The sequence below is a fragment of the Rhinopithecus bieti genome, unplaced genomic scaffold, assembly GCF_001698545.2.
Source record: "Rhinopithecus bieti isolate Rb0 unplaced genomic scaffold, ASM169854v2 scaffold_13710, whole genome shotgun sequence".
Taxonomy (NCBI): Eukaryota; Metazoa; Chordata; class Mammalia; order Primates; family Cercopithecidae; genus Rhinopithecus; species Rhinopithecus bieti.
In genome coordinates, this window is record NW_016807962.1 from 2,087,615 (window position 1) to 2,103,245 (window position 15,631).

A 15,631-nucleotide genomic window follows, 5' to 3' on the forward strand; every position below is an offset into this window, starting at 1 on the left:
TTTGCCCGTAAGCTTCCTGGGAGTCAAAGGAAAAAGGATAGAGACGAGATTCACATTGCAAATGAGGTAAAACAAGCTAGTAACTCAGGAGAAGTCCAGTTTTACTTGGCACAATCAGAGGAAATTTCTCTTGTGGTTCTTCCGAAAGTGAACAGTGAGTGACTGCCCCCACAAGAAATACCAGTGAATTCCATGTGACTTATTTTCCATCATATCTTTTAATGCAGCCCAAGGCACAAATTAGTACAGGGCAAGGTGTCAAAAATAAAACAATGTTGACCCAATACAGAGCTCTTTGATGATCCACAATAAAATGGATGCCTTCTAGTCTATTGGATAGTTGATATGGCTTTTAGGCAATCCTTAGTGCCCGTTGTATTTTGCAACCAAACTTTTGGTAAAAACTTGTCAGGAGAAAGCTGATTTTATTGCTTACCATAAACCTTACATTTTGATACTCTTGCCTTATTTTGGCAGTCACTAAGTGGAAGGTTAACTAAATCTAGGTCCAACTGCTGGCTAACCTGTGACCTATCTGTTGAAGAGCCGAGCTTGGAATTTGATAGAAATTGTTCTAAAGCAAATGATCTGTTTCAGAGGATACTGACTGGCTCCGTTTTCTTGGTTATTTGGTGCCTGCCCCCTGCATTGACGAACACTACTGTGTTGTTTAGGTGCTTGGCCTAACTGCCTGGTTTCTCAACTGTTGTCTGCTTTTACTTCTGCCTTGGTACTACCTGTGGAGATTGGAGTCTGCTGCTTGGAAAATCAGATGAGCAAATCCTAATCCTTGGGATGGGATTATCTGTAAAAGAGAAGTAAATAGACCCAGGGGGAGAGCCCACGCCTCCATGTAAGTGCCCTAGCTTCAGCATTTGGAGGTGTGAGCATTTATTTGGTGCCCTGTGATCTTTTCTTAGCTTTGATCTGGAAAATGAAAGTTTAATGATGAATAATTTCAGGGTGAGTGAGGAAACTGGGTTCCCCATGGACCTTGGTGGAGTGAATCTGTATCATGTCAGTTTACCCATTTGAGGCCTTGTGTTTTTCTTGACTTCATGGCTAGGAAGAGAAACTTCCCTGGGATGTGCCCTGCTACTGAGCCTCCCCTCAGAGTACTGCCCTTTCCAGGCACCACCCATGGAGCCACTAGACTGAGAATTCCACAGAACCATTTCTGTGTTCCCTTGTATCTCTGCCAGCCCATCAGCAGTGAAGCCCTTAGAAGGCTTATGGGCTTGTCTTCCTTGGGGAGCTACAGGTCTGGAGCAGTTAAACTGGGAGTAGGGGACCCAGGGAATAGAATTTGTGAGCAGCCACCAAAGAAGAAATGACTGGCAGAATTCCTGGCGCCTGTGAAGGGGAAGGAGAGCGTTTGGGATAGGTTTGAAAAGAGGTCCTGGGACAGAGTGAATAGAAAAGGCCCTCTGAGGGGCCTGACAGATGCTGAGCAGTCAGTTCATTGATTCTATTGGATCTTTACGCCTTTTATTCAACAAATATTTCCTGAGCATCTTCCACTCAGCACAGTGGTGATGAGAATGTAAGAGGGAGTGATACAGCCTGGGTTCCTCTCCCCGGGAATCTCATTGTTTGAGTTGAAGCTTATCATCCAGCAGGGTGGGAGGGGTGGAGGGAGGAGCAGGATGATAAGGGCTAAGTAGGATCAATGCTGGGTTAACATATTTTATTGAATTCAGTTTAGAGGGATTAGGAAAAGTTTCCTGGGAGAAGTACTGGGATGAGGAAGAACTACTTGGACAAAGAAAGGGGAAGTAAAAGAACAGTCCTGAGGCAAGAAGGAACAGGCAGGATCCAGGCACAGGAGGGTGCGTAGCCTGGCCTGAGTGCTGTGTTCTGGAAAGAAGTGGGGAAGAGGTGAGGAGAGGGAAGCTGGGGAGGTGACATGGACCTTATTGAAGAATTTGAGTTTTATCCTAAAGGCATACAAGAACTTCGGGGAATGACAAGATCAGATTTAAATTTAGAAAGGTCTTTCTGGCTGCCCTTAGGGAATGGATTGGTGCTGGGGCTGGGTAGAAGACTAGTTCTCAGGCTGATGCAGAAATCCAGGAAAGAGCTGATGGTGATCAAGGTGGAGGTGACAGAGCTGGGAATGGAGGAAAACAGACTAGAAGGTAGGGTAGACATGATGGGCTTGAAGGACTTGGTGACTGATTGGATTTGGGGGATGAGGGGAACGGCTACAGTGACACACCCTTGCCCAGGTGTTTTTTTTGTTGTTTTGTTTTGTTTTTTAAGATGGAGTCTTAACTCTGTCCTCCAGGCTGGAGTGCAGTGGTGTGATCTTGGCTCACTGCAACCTCTGCTTCCCAGGTTCAGGTGATTCTCTTACCTCAGCCTCCCGAGCAGATCTCCGCTCACTGCAAGCTCCGCCTTTCGGGTTCACACCATTCTCCTGCCTCAGCCTCCCGAGTAGCTGGGACTACAGGCGCCCGCCACCTCGCCCAGCTAGTTTTTTGTATTTTTTAGTAGAGACGGGGTTTCACCAGGTTAGCCAGGATGGTCTCGATCTCCTGACCTTGTGATCCGCCCGTCTCGGCCTCCCAAAGTGCTGGGATTACAGGCTTGACCCACCGCGCCCGGCCCTGAGGAGACAGAGTTTCACCATGTTGGCCAGGCTGGTCCTGAACTCCTGACCTCAGGTGATTTGCCAGCCTCCCAAAGTGCTGGGATTACAGGCATGAGCCACTGTGCCTGGCCCTTGCCCAGGTTTTGAGCATGAGCAGCTGTGGTGCAGTTTATTGAATTTTGTGGGGGGAAAAGGAAAAAGAAGAAATGTTTTTGGGTGGAAGGAGAGGGAAGATGATACCTTCAGTTGGCACGTGTTGGGTTTGAGGGCCTGTGAGCCTCAGTGAGTGGAGTCTAGGATGTGGCTGGGTGTATGGATTAAAGCTTGAGTTAAAGGAAGTATAGATTCATTCCTTAACCAACCACTGAGTGTGGCCTTGGGAATGCATGCTGGGAATGCAGGGCTGAACGTTCTCCTGCTTCTATGGTGCTCTCAGTGTGGGAGGGGATAGATGTTAAAAAAATATATGTCGTGATGGATGCTGTGATAAAGGTGAGCCCAGGGTTCTGTGCTGTGACAAAAGCAAGGTGTGATCAGCTCTGCCTGGGCGTGGGATGGGGAGGGCTTGTCAGACAAGGAGTCCTGGGAGTTGGGTGAGGACGCTTTGCCAAGCAGAGAGAACAGCACATAAAGGTACAGAGCCTGGCACATTTTAAGGTGATCCTAGAGGAGAGTGGTCCTCTTAGCATGTGCCACAGAAGCTTGATTGCTCATCTTTTTTGGAAGGGGGACTTTGGGAAGGGTTAACGTGTATCAAGTACTTACTGTGTTCTAGGTGGTGGAGTCTCCATGGATGTCGGATCAGGGCTTTGCTAAAGGCTGCATCTTCCTGGGATTTCCCATAGGTCTGGCTGGACAGGCGCCGAAACCCAGTGTGTCAGTCCTGTGAGTACAGCTGTCTCTCAGGGCTAGCTATGTCCCAGGCGCAATCCCAGAGACCAGTGCAGCAGTCGGATGCCAGCTCTGGATTTTTACTCAGGTTGTGGCCCTTTTTGTGGTGAAACTCTCCTGGGTGTAGGATCAGTATGTTCCCTCCCTGAAGGCAGGCCTGCCTAGGAAGCTAAGTCAAGGTCAGGTGGTTAGCAGAGAACTGGAGCCAGAGCCCTTGGTTTTGCCCTCATGAGATGGATCTAGATCTGCGACACAGATCAACTCACTGTTGGGCAGGGCAAGGTGTTGAATCTTTAGGGCCCAGGGACCCCTCACGTGGATGGATGGACTCCGCCAATATCTTTCTGGGGTCCCACCACCCTTTTTAAAGGTGCATGCTTTAGCTACTTTATTGCCTTCAATCTGGCCTTTGAGCTGCTGTGTGTCTTTAAGGCAGTTAATACTGGGAAGCCCTGCAGATCAAATATGCCAAGAGATATGTTCTGTTTGGCTTACAGTATTTTTAAAAGTGTGGATTAGTTGCCAATATGTAAAAAATTGAATTTCATGCAGAAGTCTGGATTTCCACCTTCTCTTTAAAACCTAGGAGATTGGCAGCCCTGGGTATCGTCTTGCTGGATTGAGGCTACCCCTCCCCTAGATGGGCCTGGTGCTCCAGCTTGGCCACAGGAGTCCCCACCAAGCCTGCCTACTGTTTCTATTCTCTATCTAGAACTTGCTTTAAGGTAACTAAAAAAAAAAAAATCAGTTTTATTGATGTAAAATTACATACAACACAGTGCTTCAATTTTAAGTATTTATAGTTTGGTGACTACCTCTCTCATTGATTATGTGATGATTTCAAAGTTGAGCCCCTAGAGGGCAATCTTACACCTCTTTCCAGGTTTTCTGGGGTGTTGCATTGGTGCTGCCTGGCACCCTGTGTCCTAGTACATTGCTAGGTACTTCAGTTACCTTTGTCTCCCTCTTTACCTTCATTGTGGGAAGCTGTGCTTCACTAGGGCTGCTCTGTCTGACTGCAAAATCTTTGTTCTTTCTACCAAACTAAGTTGCTTTCTAGGCTTAGCTGCAGAAAGGCTATTCTGAGGGTCTTCTGACAAAATGCTAATTGTTGCATGTTAAAAAAAAAGTAATAATTGTAGCAACTGTCATTTGTTGAGTTCCACCATATTCCAGGAGCAACGCAAGATTGTTTTAAATAGCTTGTCTTCAGTCCACAATCGCAAGTCACCCCTATTTTGTAGCTGAGGAGGCACAGGCTCAGAGAGATTGAATTACTTGTCATGCCCAAGGGGCAGTTGATATGGGATAATTTGGTAATTATATTGTGTTATTTGATAACACAGCCCAGAGAGGGATATGTTCAAGCTGTTCCTGAGGGGGGCACTAGGGGTGCAGGTAGCAAAACTTCCTGGAGGGGAGGTGATGCTTAATTAGCTCTGGCAGGATGAATGGGTGTTTGTCAGGTAGAGGTGGGGGTGAGGTGGGTGTAGGGTGGGGAAGGGCCTTTTAGCTAGAGGGAATAGCATGAGCAAAGGCGTAGAGGCATGAAACAGTCTGGCTTTGGGAGAGAACTGGAAGTGAGGCTACTGAGTGGAGATGGAGAGGGCGATGGTTTCCTGTGAGACTGAAGCTGTCGGCAGGGGCCTCTGATCTGGTAGGCCCTAAGACCTGGGACCTGGAATGCCTGGAAAGGAGTTTCACCTTTATCTTGAAAGTCAGTGTTTTTAAACTTTGCCCTGAGAAGCCTTGACAAGACATGCCGTTTTTTCCACACTCACCTGAACAACTCTGCTTCGTTGGTTTTGTTTGCTTAGGTTTCAGTGACATTTCTTTTGGAGAGAGGATTTCTTGGCCAAAAAAATTAGTAGTCCACTGCTGTTGGTGGGGGCCGTTGAAGGTATTTGAATAGGAGCACACCTTGGCTAGAGTCTAGAAGCTCAGAGTTGAATTGACTGGAGGCAGGCAGGGGACCAGTTAATGTCACGTGAATTCTGGTGCTTCATCTCCTACCTGCAAAATGTGATTCTGTTTATGTTCAGCCACTGTATATGTCTACTTTGAAGATATCTGGCCCCATTTCCTTCCTCCTCCTGCTCCACTGAGCTAAGAGAACAGCTTAGAATTAATATTTAAATTTTGTTCTCTTTTAGACTGATTGAGGAGTTGAAGCTGTCTTTGAAGAGCAAAGAAGCTTTAATTCAGTGCCTTAAAGAGGAGAAATCTCAGATGGCATCTCCTGATGAGAATGTGTCATCTGGAGAGCTCCGAGGACTTTGTGCTGTTCCAAGGGAAGAAAAGGAGAGAGAAACCGAGGTGAGGCGACGGGACACGAAGAGGGGACTTTAATTAGCCAACCAGACTCCTCTGTGGGAGATGGAATGCGCATTCAGGCGTCATGGTTCATACACAGCCTGCTTCTAAATATGAGACCCCTGTCAGCTGAGGAGTGAGCAGAAACTGCCTTTGTCAGGGGCCCTGACATTCTTTTTCCTTTTCAGCCTCCTGTTCCTATAAAGAGTTGCTTAAAAAAAAAAAACAGTCCCTACCTGCTTGCCTCTGTTTTACCATGTGTTGATTTGTTGTTACCTGGGGACTTTATTTTCATCCTTTGGGTTTTCTTACGATACAGTTGTGGTGCGTTGTTTTCCATCTTGCCTTTTTGGTTAGAAGTAGGTGTGAGGCCAACTTTGGTCTCTGCAACTTGAGAGGTAGGGTGGGAAGGGGACTAACTTGTATTGGGTTTGGCAGCATGGGAGGGGTTCTGTATACCACTTCGTTCAATCCTCCCAGCCACCTGGCGAGGTAGAGCTCATGGTCTCCTTGTCAAGTTTCGAAACAGGTTCAGAGGGCCGGGCGCGGTGGCTCAAGCCTGTAATCCCAGCACTTCGGGAGGCCGAGACGGGCGGATCACGAGGTCAGGAGATCGAGACCATCCTGGCTAACATGGTGAAACCCCGTCTCTACTAAAAAACACAAAAAACTAGCCGGTCGAGGTGGCGGGCGCCTGTAGTCCCAGCTACTCTGGAGGCTGAGGCAGGAGAATGGCGTAAACCCGGGAGGCGGAGCTTGAAGTGAGCTGAGATCCGGCCACTGCACTCCAGCCTGGGCGACAGAGCCAGACTCTGTCTCAAAAAAAAAAAAAAAAAAAAGAAACAGGCTCAGAGGAGTTGTTACATTTTTCCAGGTTCCAAGAGATGAGTTACTAGTAGCTGACCCCAAAGCCTCCCTGGACGCCTGCCCCCGCCCTAGGCAGCCTCCCCAGCAAGCTCTTTTGAAGAGGTTGGGCAGGCCAGGGAAGTGCAGGTAGGTCTTAGTCTAGGCCTTCCATTCTTGTTGGACCAAGAATAGCTGCTGCATGTGGTATATTCACATTGGGGATGTTCTGGTTGTTCACAGAAAGTCTTGGTTTCTTCATGGAGGCAGGGCCTGTGTTCCTACCACAGCAGTGAATGCGGTAGCCTTGCCAGTTCATTTTCGTCTGTAATCCACAGTTGTTTCCTGCCCCTCCTCTTAACTCTCTTTCCCACTTCCGTGGCACGGCCCTCTAGTAGGCCTTCATCTTGTTCAGCAGCACCGTGGTTTACTCTCTGTGGGGCTGGTGATCAACCAGGGTAGGTTGTTGTCTTCACATTTTTCTTCATTCAAATCAGGTGGGGTTTTGGGTGGGGTGGAGAGAGGGAGGGGACACTTGTTTTAATGAGTTCCACAGTAGTGGGGGAAAGTGAGTAAGCGACAAGGACGTGCTCATTCTAATTGTTCTGGAGAAGCTGTTGGATTGCACGTGCCTTCTTGACACCAATTAATGCCTTCTTTTAGGCTGCACAAATGGAGCATCAGAAGGAGAGAAATAGCTTTGAAGAGAGGATCCAGGTATGTTGATATGGTTTTAAAAAATGTATTGAAGATTTAGTCTATTCTTGCCTCTTGTTTTATTGAGTGCAACAGATAATTCTGTGTCACATAGCTGTCATTCATTGAATGCTACTGTATGACAGTCGAGCATAAGGTACTCTAGAAAGGGTTTCTTAATCTTTGCAGTAACTCTGTGAAGTAGACATTCCCGTTTTACAGATGTGGTACCTGAGGCCCAGAGAGGTGAGGTCACTTGCTTAAGAACACATAGCTAGGAAGAGGTAGAGCGAAGATTTGGACCTGCCCATGTGCCATGGTTCCTCTGTCACAGCAGGAGGCATTTGTGGAGTGCCTGCCAGCTTAGAAAGTGCTTTCACATCCATTATCCCATTTGATCCTCACAGCAGCCCGGAAGGGAGGCGGTGGTGATTATCTTTAGAAATGAACTCAGACTATAAATGTATAGTTCAGTCTCCATCAAAAGGAATGAAATTAATGATCTGTTATTTCCTCCAAATAACCTGGTATGGTTTCAAAGACTCTGAGTGACTGTATTCAAATTCCAGAAGGCATTGGAATCCTTCCCATAGGAATAGCTGTCATCGTCTTAACTGATTTGATCCCCTTCCCTTCACCCAGCCCTGTTGCCGGGAGCGGTAACACAGTAACTTGGAGTTGATGCCACTATGTTCAGCTCTACTTGGAAACATTAATCACAGGTTGACAGGAATAAGATAGAATAACTGCATTTGAGTGTGCTCTTAAAGATATATTTACAGTGCATTTTGGTTGGAACACATCAACTTAGTGAATCTTTTTCTAATCTAATTTAGGCACTTGAGAAGGACCTGAGAGAGAAGGAAAGAGAAATTGCTACAGAGAAGAAAAATAGTTTAAAGAGGGATAAAGCCATTCAGGGTTTAACCATGGCATTAAAATCAAAGGAAAAAAAGGTATGTGTGATACATTTGAAGTAAGATTTTCTTTATTAGCTTCTATGACTGGTCTGTCCTGCCCTGAATTTTAGCTTTAGATAAAAGTTTATAAGAGAGATGAGATAGTATAGAAAGTGGGGAAATAATCCTCTAGTCAACTGGGAATTCTTTTGGAGTGTCTAATCCAGTGCTGTCCAAAAGAAATATAATATGAGTTACATATGTGATTTAAAACTTTATAGTGGCCTCATTAAAAGAAGTAAAAAGAAACAAGTGAAATTAATTTTAATTATATATATTTATCCCTCCAAACATAATCATTTCAACATGTAATCAATAAAAGTAATGAGATAGTCAACACTTTTTTTTCAGAACTATTTGAAGTCCAGATATGTTTACAACACACCCTCAAATCAATCTAACCACATTTCACATGCCAAGAGCCACATGTGGCCAGTGACTGCCGCATTGGACAATGCAGGTCTAATCTTTTGAAGGATAACAGAAGAGTGAGATAAAGGAGTTTTGGGAGGCAAGGCCATGACTGTGAGTTGGTTAAAGAGCTACCTGAATGTTGCCTGTGTGATCCAAGGTGGTAGCTGATGGTTCTGTGCTGTTTTCTTGTCTTTACTATGGCAATCTATTGTGTCCTAGTAACTATGCAAGGAACAGACACAGAGAAGAAAACCCAGCTCTGCTTGCAAGTCTATTGGGGAAGAAAGAGTGATGAGGGTTGTGATTGAGGGAAGTGCAGGGAGCTGGGGAGGCAGAAGGAAGAGGGCCTGATCCAGATTAGGTGTGGATGTCGGGTGTGTGGAGCAGTGCTTAGAGGAGGAGGTGCCTGAGCTGCATCTTAAAGTATCAGTAGGAGTTAGTTGGGAAGTAAGGCGGACGGGGGGAGAACACTGGTCAAGGCGTTTAGTTAGGAGAAACCCCATATGCATCACAGACAGTTTGGAGTTGTCAGAGCACAAAGTGTAAAACTTAAAGCTTTGAGGCGAGAGAAGAATGTGAAGCTTTTTCAAGTGGCCAACCAGTGGGGGTTGGGGAAACTAATCATATTGAGCTGCTTGAGTGGCACTGAAGGCCACTGAAAACTCTTAAGCACATTTTCATTTTGGAGAGGTCTCTGGCTCTATCTGGAGAGTGAATTGCAGGAGGGAGAGAATAGAGGCTGGGAGACCAGTAGCTTCGGTGAGAGCCAAGAAAGGCTGAATTAGAGCAGTGGGCACAGCAAGTAGGAATGGACGGGGAGGGGCTTATTTAAGAAATAAGATTCGAAGTAATTAGAAATAAGGTTGGGAAAATTTGAGGATTAGATGTAGGACTTCAGAGAAGCATAGTGAAGGATGACTTCAGGTGTCTGGCTTGCATGACTAGAGGTATGGTGGTGCCATTGACTCAGCTCAAAGTGTGGATAATGGAGGTTGATAGCAAGATCTGGGACAGTGGTAGATGTGATGAATCTGTTTAGAAAGTGCTGACTTTGAGGAGCCCGTACACCATCCAGATGAGATGTCCAGGAGGCAGATAATGTGCATGCCTAAAGTTTGGAGAGTGCTCAATCCTGAAGAGGTCAGTCTAGGAATCCCTTGTGTACAGGTGTGAGTTAAGATTCTGAGAGTTGACCTACTTATCTAAGGAGAGTATAGAATGGGAAAGAAGAAGATTGGTGATGGGAATGCAGAGGACATCAGAATTTCAGGGATAGGGAGAGGAATGCACAAAGGAGACAGAAGGAATGCTTGCAGAAGTAGGAAACTGACCAGGAAACTGGTGGTGTTGCTAAGGAGTTTGAATGATCACCAGTGTCAGATGCAGCAGAGATTTGCCTCCTAGTAATAGTAGTCCTGGTGGGCATGGTGGCTTATGCCTTTTATCCCAACACTTTGGGAGGCTGAGGTGGGAGGATCCCTTGAGGCCAGGAATTTGAGACCAGCCTGGGCAATAAGGTGAGACTGTCTCTCTAATAAAACTACAAAAAAGTAGCTGGATTTTGTGGTGTTCACCTGTGGTCACAGCTACTTGGGAGGCTGAGGTGGGAGGCTTGCTTGAGCACGGGAAGTTGAGGCTGCAGTGAGCTGTGATTGGCCACTGCACTCTAGCCTAGGTGATAGAGCAAGACCCTGTCTCAAAAAAAAAAACAAACAAAAAAAAAACAAACGCACAAAAGTATTCAACATTGTATCACTTGTGGGGAGTTCTAGGCCCAACTGGGACCAGAAGCCTTCAAGTATTTCAGGACACTGGTGTTGGAGCTGCTCTGGGTGCTGGCAAAGTCCAGGGTGTGGCCATGGTGGTTCATGGCCAACTCCGGGGTGTAGGAGAAAGTCACTGGAGAATGAGGAATTTGGGGAATACCCAGGCTAGGTTGTTGGGCAGGTCATTTATACGGACAGTAATAATAGTAACAGTATGACCAAGGCATTATTTTAGCACCGATGCACATTACCTCGTTTAACCCTAACAACACAATAGCTGGGTGAGTGGTGATATCCTCATTTTACAGTTGAGGAAATGGTGTCTCAAAGATTTTGAGTACCTTGCCTGAAGTGATCCAGCTAGTAAACGGCTAAACTGGAAATCCCATTCGGATCTTTTCTGATTACAAAGCCCTTGATTATAAGCACGACACAATTGAGCAGGAAAAGCATGTGGGCTGTGCAGAGAGGAGAGCCCAGTTAGATACTTGGCTGGTATTCGTTATATTTCCCCAGGTTGAAGAACTTAACTCTGAAATTGAAAAGCTCAGTGCTGCCTTTGCTAAAGCCAGAGAGACCCTGCAGAAAGCACAGACCCAGGAATTCCAGGTAAGTGTTCACTTGGCTTAAGTGGCTGTCTCTTTGATCCTGACCCCTGGTAAGGTGAGGACTTTGCAGCTGAAAGAACTTGGATGATTTTAATAAGGAAAACTGTGGGTGGTCTTTAGATTCGCTTAGTCTAATTAAAGGGAAATTCTCTACCAGATTTGGGAGATTTTCCAGCCCCCTCCTCAATATGGTAATGATAAATATTTCCACAGTTAGGAGTGCTAAGTGTGCTCTGTGCTAAGTAATAATGCAAGATATGTGGATTATCTCATTTAATCTTCACCACTCTGTGGGGAAGGTAATCATCATCCCTCTTGTGTTTGTACTTTTTTTTTTTTTTAAACGGAGTCTTGCTCTGTCGCTGAGGCTTGAGTGCAGTGACGCAATCTCTGCTCACCGTAATCTCTGCCTCCTGGGTTCAGGCAATTTTCCTGAATCAGCATCCTGAGTAGCTGGCATTACAGCCCACCACCATGCGTGGCTAATTTTTGTATTTTTACTCGAGCTGGGGTTTCACCATGTTAGCCAGGCTGGTAGCGAACTCCTAACCTCAAGTGATCCACCTGCCTTGGCCTTCCAAAGTGCTAGAATTACAGGAGTTAACCACTGCGCCTGGCCGTATTTGTGAGGTTTTGAGACTCAAGAGGGTGTGCAGCTTATTTACTGTCACACAGTTAGCAAGTGGCAGAGCCAAGATTTTAGTGTAGTAATTGCTAATAATAGCAAGAGACATTTATTGAACACATACTATGTGCCAAGGCCTGCTAAGTGCGCTCCATAGATTATCTCAGTTATTTGCACAGCAGCTCTATGAAGTAAGTACGATTAATATCCTTTTTTTTTTTTTTTTTTTTAACTGCTGAGGAAATCCAAGTTAGTTTCTAGTAACTTGCTCAGGGTCCCAAAACTGGTAAGTAATAGAGCTAGGATTTGACTCCAGAGCCAATCTGACTCCAAAGACTGTGCTTTTACTGTCATCCCATATCTCCCTTACCTGGCTGCTTTGGTCCCAGCTGCTCTTTTCCAGACCTTGATGTTTTTGACCTGCCTTTTCTCTCCTCCCTCTGTCCCCACAGTGTTGTACTACAAGGACTCCTGCTGGTCAGCCCCTCTTTCTTCCTAATTTTAATTTCATGTTTTAAATTATTGTAACATGTTTCTTCTCATGTTTCTAGTTTTCCTACACAGCTTATACCTATCACTAATAACTTAATAAATCAATAAATTTCATCATCAAAGTAAGTCCATACTGCCTAAAGCTTCCTCCTCCCACCCCTTGCACTGATGTTGCTTTTGGTTGTAACGTAGAAGTTAGAAGTTAAATCTGATTTAAGACTGTTTGATTCCCAAAATTCATATCCCATGCCTTATCTTTTGCAGAGCTTTGATTCACAGTAAGAATAATTGAAGTAATTTGACTTAAATCATAGTACGCTAGGAACATAGACAAATCTTCGCTTTTGGAATCTCAGACTTGCCTTCGCTCACCATTTTGACAGTGGTTGATGAAATGGAGCTAAGATTACACTTTAGACTGTTTCTCTTTTTCCTTGCCTAGAAAATAACAAGCTTCAGAAGCTGAATTCTTAGGGAAATTATGTTTCCCATTGCTTGGGAAAAGATCTGTTGGGTGCTGATAGCCAGAGAGAGCGGTATAAACGTTGCGATATTTTACTGGTTATGACGGGCCTTAAAGGAAAGAAAGGAATCTTATAAATTTAAATGTTACCCAGATTTATTACATACATTTAACTTAATAACCCCAGTCTTAGTCAAAAGACTTTAAGAATGAGTTTTGAGGTCTTACAATGTACAGTGTTGGTCGGGTTTCTTATCTTGCAGCACACAGAGATTGGGAGCTGTTGTAACTCCTCAGGTTATACGTGTCAGGTTGGCTCTTCAGAGAACCCTCATTTAATCTTTGCCCAAGGAAGTAGCAGATTTACAAATCAGCGAGTTTTTGCAGGACTTGAACTCAAGTCTGTCTTCAAAGCCTATGTTCTTTCCACTCCTCTGATTGTGTGTGAGTAAATGCACACAATGCACCTATGTTGGCTATCTCATTGTGAGACATATGTAGTTTGAATGGTGCACAGATACATGTAAATGCATTTTTTCCCCCATGTATTGGGATCTTTTTGGGATATCATGTGATTTGAGCCAATTGCAGCATGAGTTAAATAGCCAGCGTTCACAGGGTTGGCATCAAGCCTGACACTGAAGCAACAGCAGGTGATATTTAAACTCTTGAAGTGATTGCCAAAGTTCAGAAGTACAGAGGTGTGAATTCTAGTCACTGGTATCACTGTGAAGGTAATAGTGTGGGCTGGCTGCTGCTACCTCCACACTCATTTAAAAAAAAACTTTCAAATTGGAAACGGTATCCTCCCAGCTATTAAAGTAAAAATGCACATTGTAGGAAATTTATAAAATACTTAAAGTAGTAGTGAGAAGTTGATAGAAATCATCAGTAAACTCACCTCTTGCCTTGACTCTGTGCCTCGACTCTAATGCATATTTGTACATATATACATATACACTTTAAAAAATTAAATAGGATCATAATATGTATTTTGTTCCATGACCATTTTTTAAAATTTAACATTCTTGCTATGGCAGTTTATATAGACCTACCAAGTCTTTTCTTTTTTAATTTTTATTTTGAGATAATTGTAGATTTACATGTACGTTCTTTGTACTCTCTACCCAGTTCTCCCAAAGGTAACATCTTGCATAATTGTGATGTAATATCAGGACATTGACATTAGTGCAGTCCTTTGACCTTATTCAGATTTTTAGCAGTTGACATGCATTCATTTGTTTATGTGTGGGTGTGTGTACATGTTTAGCTTTGTGCTACTCAATCTTTTTAAACAACTGAGTATAGTCCATTATATGGAGGTAACATTTTTACTGGGAAGAATGTGGAGTGGGACATGGATTTGAACCTTGACTCTGCTCTTGCAGAGAGCAAGTAGTAGTAGTAGTACAGTCTCTGTATTAGTACATTCTCATGCTGCTAATAAAGACATACCCGAGACTGGGAATTTACAAAGAAAAAGAGGTTTAATGGACTCACAGTTCTATATAGCTGAGGAGGCCTCACAGTCATGGCGGAAGGCGAAGGAGGAGCAAAGACACATGTTGCATGGCACAGGCAAGAGAGCATGTGCAGGGGAACTGCCCTTTATAAAACCATCAGAACTTGTGAGACTTATTCACTATCATGAGAACAGCATGGGAAAAACCTGCCCCCATGATTCAGTTACCTCCCACCAGGTCCCTCCCATGACGTGGGGATTATGGGAGCTACAATTCAGGATGAGATTGGGGTGGAGACACAGCCAAACCATATCACTAACTCTAACCTTGGGCAAGACATTTGAGCTCTTCCAGCCTGTTTGTGCATTGTAAAATCTAGATATCACCCAAGGTTTAAAGATTTAAATAAGAAAGTGTACCTGGGCACAGTAAATGTTGTTAACTCACCCTTAAATTAGGTGGAATTTGGACAAAACAGAGTACTTTGGTCTGTTTTTCAAATTCTTGGTTAATAGTGTTATTATATATAGCTTTTGGTTTGTGGAACCTCTCTATTATGTTTTGATTGGGAATGAAAGATAGTGGAGTAGGTAAAGGAAAAGTAGAGCTAGATTTATTTATGTTGTACCCACTGAAATGGCAATTTATGTATCATATGCTATATGAGATATATGAGATATATGTGAGATATCTATCATGAGACATCTCATATAAGATATATCACATGATACATATCATATGATATACCTCAAATGAGATGTATTGTGATATATCTCATATATGTGATATATGATCTCATATTATGTATATCTGATATATATTTTTTATATATATATATTTTTTCAGACGGAATCTTGCTCTGTCACCCAGACTGGAGTGCAGTGGTGCAATCTTGGCTTACTGCAACCTCTGCCTTCTGGGTTCAAGCAGTTCTCCTGTCTCAGGCTCCCGAGTAGCTGGGACTACAGGCGCATGCCACCATGCCTGGATAATTTTTGTATTTTTTTTTAAATTAATTAATTTATTTATTTTTATTATACTTTAAGTTCTAGGGTATGTGTGCAGGTTTGTTACATATGTATACTTGTGCCATGTTTGTGTGCTGCACGCATCAACTCGTCAGCACCCATCAACTCATCATTTATATCAGGTATAACACCCAATGCAATCCCTCCCCCCTCCCCAGTTTTGTATTTTTAGTAGAGATGGGGGTTTCACCATATTAGTCAGCCTGGTCTCGAACTCCTGACTTCAGGTGATCCACCTGCTTCAGCCTCCCAAAGTGCTAGGATTACAGGCGTGAGCCACAGCACCCAGACTGTGTATCATGTTTAATCTTCACAAGAAGAAAATAGAGACCATTCCTCCCAAAGTGTTGGGATTACAGGCAGTGAGCCACTGTGCCTGGCCAAGGATGTGTTTCTTGATATGAGTGTATTCAGTTTGTGAACATTTGTTCAGCTGTACACGGATGATTTGTGTACCTTTCTGTATATATGCTATAT

At 44.2% G+C, this 15,631-nt stretch overlaps 1 protein-coding gene across 1 annotated transcript in view; it reads left to right on the top strand.

Moving 5' to 3' along the window:
* The window catches only part of CDK5RAP2 (CDK5 regulatory subunit associated protein 2), a 200,627-nt gene that overhangs the window by 48,191 nt on the left and 136,805 nt on the right, over positions 1-15,631 (top strand). The window contains 4 exon segments of the mRNA XM_017884203.1: positions 5,638-5,800; positions 7,304-7,357; positions 8,173-8,292; positions 10,992-11,084. Of these exon segments, the coding sequence (XP_017739692.1) occupies positions 5,638-5,800; positions 7,304-7,357; positions 8,173-8,292; positions 10,992-11,084 (430 nt within the window).